General features: G+C 35.8%; 1 protein-coding gene across 1 annotated transcript; it reads right to left on the bottom strand.

Moving 5' to 3' along the window:
• Window positions 1-517: 517 nt before the first annotated feature.
• On the bottom strand, window positions 518-8,289 carry LOC106137076 (cyclin-dependent kinase 1). The gene is made up of 7 exons (XM_013337830.2): window positions 7,863-8,289; window positions 7,085-7,229; window positions 5,838-5,972; window positions 5,323-5,432; window positions 4,757-4,870; window positions 4,143-4,245; window positions 518-3,313 (listed from the first exon to the last, which is right to left on the bottom strand). The coding sequence occupies exons 1-7, from the start codon at window positions 8,009-8,011 to the stop codon at window positions 3,107-3,109; spliced, it is 963 nt and encodes a 320-aa protein (XP_013193284.1). The 5' UTR covers window positions 8,012-8,289; the 3' UTR covers window positions 518-3,106.
• Window positions 8,290-8,498: the final 209 nt, after the last annotated feature.

Here is an 8,498-nt window from a genome sequence, read left to right as displayed (position 1 = left end):
TCGCGCACAAAGGGTTCCGTACTATCATTTTTAGTTTTTGTTGTCATAGCGGCAACAGAAATACATCATTTGTGAAAATTTCAGCTCTCTAGCTATCACGGTTTATTTACAGCCTGGAGACAGACGGACAGATAGACAAACAGTGGAGGCTTAGTAATAGGGTCCCGTTTTACCCTTTGGGTACGTAACCCTAAAAATGACGTCATAGAAAATTTTTTTTTTTCATTTTCTCAGCACCCTTAATATTTTTTATTTAATTAATATTTGTTTCTGCAGGTACACAAGAGGTACCAAATCTACATATACAGTTTACTTACCTACATATGCTAATTAGAAGTACACCCGCGGTCCTGACGTCAGGATGGCGGGTGTACCTATTTTATTTAAAATCTTTACATAGAAGGAGGTACACAGATTTTTAGGAGAGGTACACCGAGGTACACATCAGGTACGTTTTTAATCCAAAACAGATATTAAAATCCGTGAGGTACACCCGCCATTCTGACACACATATATTTTTGGCAATGTCTATTTACAATGATGACGTCACGTCTATGACGAAATCTAAACTATATTTTAATACATTAAACTAGTCTTAATAAAAATAAATACAGTGAAAGCTGTTAAAAATTCACATTATTAGCGTTTAATATTGACACAAAATCCAATACTTTGTGCACCGAACGCACTTGCGACCCGACGCGACGCGACAAATTAGATTTTCCTCAGTCTGCAAGTTAACTGACAAATAGGTCTATAGAAACAGCAGCACCAATAACACGCAGATTCCAATAAGTTGTCTCGTTCTATTATTATCTATGAGAGCAAGCAATGTATACACAGCTAATCTGAAGCCCAACAATTTTTGTTCAATTCTAGTTACAGAAACTTCAATGGAAGCAGCTGGGAAATTATTTTTTTCATAGTATGTACCTCGTCTCTATACGTTAAAGCACGTCATATACTTGACCATATCCAGACGTGTTAAACGATTAATTAACTAATTCAGACAAGTAGAATAAGAGTTTTGTTTTTATGCAATGTCCAGGGATATAAATGAATAATTTTTGTCATCGACGTGGGACAAGTTAGTGAAATTCCAAATTAGAAAACAGATGCGTCGTAGTTGCGTCAATTCAGCACCAATTATTCTAATGGCATTTGAAGGGTTGAGTCGTATCATGTCGGTGTCTTGTAGCAAGTGCGTTCAAAACTTTATCCGCGTACCAGACGCATATACTAGACATCAAACTTATAATAAGTCCGCACTTAAATATCTTACAACTAAAACTATGCATCCCCGCTCATACTTAAATTGAGAAGCCTTTCAAGGCTAAAAGAAAAAAGTTTATCCAATTAACGACTTAAATCGACGAAAATGGAAAATATATTAAAGTCACATCAAATATAATCATAATCAAGCAATTAACGCATTCTTGGTACAAACTGACAATTACAATGTTAAAGGTAAAATTAGCTGTTGCCCGCGACTTCGTCTGGGTAAATTAAAGTCCCAGTAAGAAAAACTATAACGGATATACGGATTTCCAATTGCTATGATCTTAAAAACTTTTCACACAAGCTTGATGATTCCGTCGTAATGGCAGTGAGAATTATTCTATTATGGAATCCCCAACGTTAACTTAGTACAATAAAAAACAAATTTATTACTGCCTATATATAGTTAGGTAATTTCCTTCAAGCACCATGTCTTCGTCTAAGATAATAGTAAATATATTTTGGGCACATATCGGTATTAACTTCGAGTTGTTCGGCGTATCAAACACTTTATATATGTATATACACCTTGATTAGTGTTTAGTGCAGTTGGTCTTTTGGTATTTAAAATGGTCCGAGAGTATTTGTATAAGTTCAAATGAATAAGCCAATTGCACTAAACATCATTCTCACTCATAAATTTGTAACTACCATAACTGTTTTCTCAGATTTTATCTCCAAATTACTAGTATAAAAATATAAATATATATATATAATTTTCAGTTACTTTTGTTAATATAAGTCATTTTCAGTCCACAAAGTCGCTCCAATCACTTCATCTTAAAACTTAATTCAAATTACAACGAATATTCTCTCTGCATACTGCTAAGTGAAGGTCAAATTACCAAGACTACTCACAGAATCGATGTCGAGATATTGATAATTTAGAACTTTAAACTATCAATACTTCGAGAACAATACTTATATCGAAATTATGTAAAAATAAATCATTCTCAGTCCACAAAGCCGCTTCAACCATAAATTTAAAATTCCAGTTCCATCTTAGTAAAAACTCCGTAAAAGTTACCAATCTATTAGATTATACGCTCTGCGCAATTTTATTCATATCCAGTTTACAATTAAATTTTATCGGATGTAAGTATTAAGTAACCAAAGACAATCAAACCAATCGATATTTTACTGATAATTTGGCTTATTCCCGTGAAAATTAGATAATTCAATGACACTGCTAATATAAAATAAAATATAAAATTGAAAATCTACTGTAAATAATAACTCAAGAGTTCTACAAAGACGATTCAACTGTTTGTGTTAAGTAACTTGACCTTTACAGAGTTTTACAATAAAACTCCGTATAGGATAGGTCATCCATCATGAAGCCATACAGCTGAACTTAGCCTTTCAGTCTTTCCAAGACTGTTGGCTCTGTCTACCCCGCAAGGGACGTGACATGACTATATGTATGTAAAGGTCAATTTACTTAGACGACCTATTGTTATTATGTGGAAAAGTAAAACTATAACTTCTTGTGAGAACATACCAAATCATTATCTTTATCTACATATCAAAACATACATACATACATACATACATATGATCACGTCTTTATCCCTTACGGGGTAGACAGAGCCAACAGTCTGAGACTGATAGGCCACGTTCAGCTGTTTGACTTAATGATAGAATTGAGATTCAAATAGTGACGGGTTGCTAGCCCATCGCCTAAAAGAAGAATCCCAAGTTTATAAGCCTACCCCTTAGTCGCCTTTTACGACATCCATGGGAACGAGATGGAGTGGTCCTATTCTTTTTTTTATTGGTACAGGGAACCACACGGCACATATCAAAACTCCTTAAAATTTTAGCAAAACTATACACTCTGAACGCTGCTGTCGGTGTCCGAAGAGCCGTTGGCCACGTAACGGATGTAAGCGGAGTTGACAGCGAGGCCGGGGGGCAGCTTCACGTCCTTGAAGTAACGGTGTCTACGGGCCTCTTTGGCTGATATGCGTTTCACCGGGTCGTAGACCAACATCTTTTGTAGGAGGTCCATTCCGACTTCATCTAGATTTTGGACCTGGAAATTTAGAAGTTTTAAATGTAAAATGTAAAAAGTGTAAAAAAAACATGTTGAAGTCATATGGGAGTTGCCTATTTGAGAAACATGTACTCATTATGAGTAGGCAATGTGATACGATACATTAGGAGAAAAAAAAGCACTTTTACCATCGAGCAGTCATGTCATATAAATATGTATGTATCCCAAAGTATCGAAAAATGGTTCCCGGCCATTTTATTCAAATATTAGACCTAACTAGCATGGCTGTATGACTATTAATTAATTAAAAGCGCAGTAGCAATTTCTCTTAATATTTTCTTACTACCCGACAACAAAGTCTCGTTGACGAAATGTTCTTATGGTTGCCTAGAATTTGGAAATTACCTTAACATAAGCTTTGAAAAATTGATTGTTATAAATTTATGTGCAATAAAGGGCAGTATATCTATCCATCTAATTATCATGAGAGTAAACTTGTTCATCGACTTCAAAAAAGAAGGACATGGATTGGAGGCAGTTGTCATTTTTACATACATACATACATATGGTCACGTCTATATCCCTTGCGGGGTAGACAGAGCCAGTAGTCTTGAAAAGACTGAATGGGGCGACATTCGGCTTAATAATAGAATTGAGATTCAAATAGTGACAGGTTGCTAGCCCATCGCCTAAAAAAAGAATCCCAAGTTTGTTTGCCTATCCCTGAGTCGCCTTTTTACGACATCCATTGGAAAGAGATGGAGTGGTCCTATTCTTTTTTGTATTGGTGCCGGGAACCATACGGCACCAATACAAAAAAGTTGTCATTTTTTACAAAAGTTATTACAGTTGTGACGTGAATACTGACATGATTGTGAAGGTTGAATGTGTTCCAGTTAGGGAATGTGGGCTTGTAGTCGGGCAGAGCAGACACGCCTGGCCAGATGTCCTCAGTGGGGGTGCGCAGCATTCTGCAACAAACAAATGTTACATTTTATTGGTAAAGTTTATCAATGGATCATACTGGACAGGCCATAGCGACCCGCCCCGGCTTCGAACGGGTTGCATTAATACATATTAAGCTTCCTGTTTGCTCGGTCTTAGGGGTAAGCCAAGACTTGCACTTTGCACTTACTTTTAAGTTAGAATATACTTAATATACCGTTCATAGAAGTTTGAAGAAACTGGGGATTTTGAAATGAATTTGTAATTAAAATAAACATGTCGCATAAGAAAATACATAAACCTTTAAAGTACGTCTTTATCCATGGTGGTCTTCAAAGACAATAAGTGTATGGCTTTTTGAATTTCAATCCTATCATAAAGCCCATAACCTCGTAGGGGTAAATACCGGTTTTCCGTTGCGAAATCCTCCTTTATTTCTTTCTTACGGTCTATACATCTTTTCACGCGGGTGGTTATACAATGATTTGACTGTGGACTGTATATTTTGTTATCAGTAAAACAATATTTAAAATATACCTGAAAATGCGGAAGAGCTGATCGATCTCCGAGTCTCCCTGGAACAGTGGCCTCTTGGACGACATCTCAGAGAAAATGCAGCCCACAGACCAGATGTCTATCGGGCATGAATACCTTGAAAACAAGAATATTTCTTACATAAGTCAAAATCATAATATGAGAACATACATATGTACATATAGTCACGTCTATATCCCCTACGGGGTAGACAGAGCCAATAGTCTCGAAAAGACTGAATGGCCACATTCAGCTGCTCGGCTTAATGATGGAATTGAGATCCAAATAGTGACAGGTCGCTAGCCCATCGCCTAAAAGAAGAAACCCAAGTTTTTAAGCCTAACCCTTAGTCGCCTTTTACGACATCCATGGGAAAGGGATGGAGTGGTACTATTATTTCTTGTATTGGTACCGGGAACCACACAGCACGCGGCATAATATGAGAAATGGTTCCCAATATTGCAATACAATAGCGGAACCACACAACTATACCCCAACTGGATCGACATTTTTAACTGTGCACATTAACAAGTCAGCTGATGTGCCGGGCATAATGTGAAAAAGGTTACCTCTGGCTTCCGAGCAGGACCTCCGGAGCCCTGTACCAGAGCGTCACCACCTCGTGCGTGTACACGCGCACCGGCACGCCGAACGCGCGCCCGAGGCCGAAGTCAGCCACCTGCAAATATCCAAACTAATATTATAATTGCGAAAGTAAATTTATTCCTTTGTTTGTTTGTCTCTTCAGGTGTTATCTACTGATCTAAATGATACAAATCTATGTTACAGATAGACTTGATTGGCCAATCTTCAAAAATTTAAAACTTAAAAACTATAATTACAGGTTGTGACAATAGCGGAAGTCTATAATAATATTATCTACTACATACTTATGTAATTATTACTTATGTAAGATATTGCAGCATATGCCACTCTTGTAAATTCATTCAGAGAACAAGAGATGTCTAACACATTGCCATGAGGTTCTTAGGGCGGAGTGTGCGCCTTGGTACATAAAAATAAAACCATGCCTGTTTTCCCTAGGAGTTGTATCCTTATAATAAAAGTTAAAGAGAATAATGACCTTTATAATACCAGTCTTATCAATGAGCAAGTTCTGCGGCTTGAGGTCCCGATGTAGGATGCGTCGCTGATGGCAGTACAGGATTGCATTGTTAATCTGATACAGGTAGCTCTTCACCATCGCAGGATCCATAAACTGAAAAAGGAATTCACTGGTTGTGGATTTTGAAATAAAAATAAAATTACACAGTTTATACGCCCTCCCTCAACAGTTCAACAGCGCTCCCTCAACAGTTCAACAGTACCCTCCCTCCTCTTCCTTTCCAAATTATAAGAACAAATCCCTGGACTTTTAAATTTTAACATGAATAAAGTGAACAAATCACTTTATTCATGTTAAAATTTAAAAGCTTGCTAATGTTTTGTTATTAAATTATACTCGACTTTGATATAATTTTATTTAAATATGTATAAGAAATAGTTTTATTGAAATATCAGAACTATTATTTATAACTTATTGAAATATATTTCGTTATATACAACTCGTTTAAATAAAATAACATTTGCATTGTGCTTTTAAATAATTAATAAATATATTTTTTTGTACTAAATCCTAAAGGCCTAGAACTATTTTGAAGTAAAGTTTTCGTTTAATACATTTTGCTATAATTAATCACAAGTTTTCGTTTAATACATTTTGCTATAATTAATCACAGGCACTTCTGTCATTTTCTTTTTGTTAATTATTTTCTTAAAAAACGATTATAGCGATAAGATCTTGGGAGGTACTAACCTGGTACTAAGTGTCCGTGTGGTCATCTCGACGGTATACATTATATTTTTATAAGAAACGAAGGTGGTTCCACCATTTTGACGTCAAGATGGAGGAACCACATATCACAATCAATATTTTTGAATTCTTTGAGGTACAAAATTTTTTGATATAGGTACCAACAGGTACAAACCAGGTACTAAGAGCTGGTTCGACAATATTTGCGAGGTGGCTCCGTCATCTTGACATTCATTTCCCTTTTCAGGCAATTAAATAACAACAGCAGAGGGCCTAGTGCAAGTTTTGCTTGATTAAATGAGTTGAACAAATGAATGCAAACATGTATGTGATTTAATCATGTCAACTAGTGGTAATGTAATGGCACAAATCCCAAATGATTTCGCATTTACTTGCTCTACTTGTTTGTGTAAACTAACCCAACAGCACTTTTATTACTAGTCTTTTTGAGTCTATTAGGCCTGTTAACTCTACTGAGTAAGGGGTTACATGTAGGTACATGTAGGTTGCACACTCACTTTTCCTGATCCAAGAGAGTCCATGTATTTCTTCAGATCCATAGAGAGGAACTCGAAAATTAGGTAAAGCCGAGACTCTTCCATGAGAACATCTTCAAGTTTCACTATATTGGGGTGGTTCAACTCCTTCAAGAGGGAAATTTCTCTGAAAGGGCCAGTGTTTTGTCAAAACAAGATTATAATTTGTACTGAACAATACCTATCTGTATAAATATTGAAAATTTATTATGAGGTTTGCAGATAACATTTGATAGAAAGGCATTAATTTTGGTCTACATTAAACACTGGGACTAATGAATATTTGGTTGTAGACAGACATGAGAAGTTGACTTGCAATAGTAAAAAGCATTTATTGTGATCTGTGTACCTGAATACTTACAGCAATTACTGATCACCTCTAGACTGGGAATGGATAAAGATTCACAATTGAGTGTGTAACAATAAAAATCTTAAAGCTGCTTTAATATTAGTACAATTGACTAACATAACAATAATGCACCACTACTACACTACTACTAAACACACTAGATCTTGAGATTTGAAATTTAGCATATCAGTTAATCACCTATATGGTCTAGGGATGGTATTAATGAGATATTTCCAAAATTCCAATGGGAAGTTTACTTGTTACTTTAAAGGATTTTTACTTTTTACGCGGGAGACCGCGAAAATACTGTAGTTATAAATACACCACTCATTTTGTTTGCTCGAACCTGCTCTTTATAATGATTTTAGTCGCAAACGTATAAAAATAGAAAACAATTTATTCATAACACACCTGATAGCCGTGGATGGTATGCCTTCATCTTCCGATTCAAGTCGAATTTTTTTCATAGCCACAAATTGGCCGGTTATCTTGTTTTTCCCTTTGTACACAACACCATAAGTACCTTCACCAATCTTCTCAATTTTCAAAAAATCATCCATTTTGTAATGCAGAATTTTGATAGATTTTTTAGACAAAACGCGGCAGAGTTGGTTGCTTAACTGAAGATAACCGCGTGTCCTAAACCTTTATTTGGTTATTGTTACAAATGCATGAAAGAGGTAACAAAATACACTTATTCCACATGAAACAAAAACGAAGAACCAGGAGGAATTATCACTTTGCTGAAAACATGGATAAAATTATTTTAGTGCTTGTTCGTTTTCAGGCACAACCTAACGACTTTCAAACGAATTTTTTTAAATCGAACTGTCACAGTGACAATTCCGAGTGAAAACAAAAGATGTTTGTATGTTTTTTTAAATAGCTATCATGAATTCCGGTAATTTTGCGTCTGATTTCCTGAATACAGCTCAATATGCACATTACTACTGCAATAGCTGTCAGTATGGACGTATTGTCAGTGCCAAATGCTAAATGTTACTGTCAGATTGCCACGATTGTCACAACCAACACTGAAATCGCGTC

The sequence above is a fragment of the Amyelois transitella genome, chromosome 22 (assembly GCF_032362555.1).
Source record: "Amyelois transitella isolate CPQ chromosome 22, ilAmyTran1.1, whole genome shotgun sequence".
In the NCBI taxonomy this organism is placed as follows: Eukaryota; Metazoa; Arthropoda; class Insecta; order Lepidoptera; family Pyralidae; genus Amyelois; species Amyelois transitella.
This window is presented reverse-complemented; position numbering and strand designations above follow the sequence as displayed.

Excerpts from the sequence above, each read along its gene's own strand:
- LOC106137076 (XM_013337830.2), bottom strand. The coding sequence starts at position 8,011 with ATGGATGATTTTTTGAAAATTGAGAAGATTGGTGAAGGTACTTATGGT. Across the intron at positions 5,973-7,084 it reads ACTCTCTTGGATCAGGAAAA|TTTATGGATCCTGCGATGGT; the intron begins GTGAGTGTGCAA and ends TTCCTTTTTCAG. Across the intron at positions 4,871-5,322 it reads GTCCTGCTCGGAAGCCAGAG|GTATTCATGCCCGATAGACA; the intron begins GTAACCTTTTTC and ends CTTGTTTTCAAG.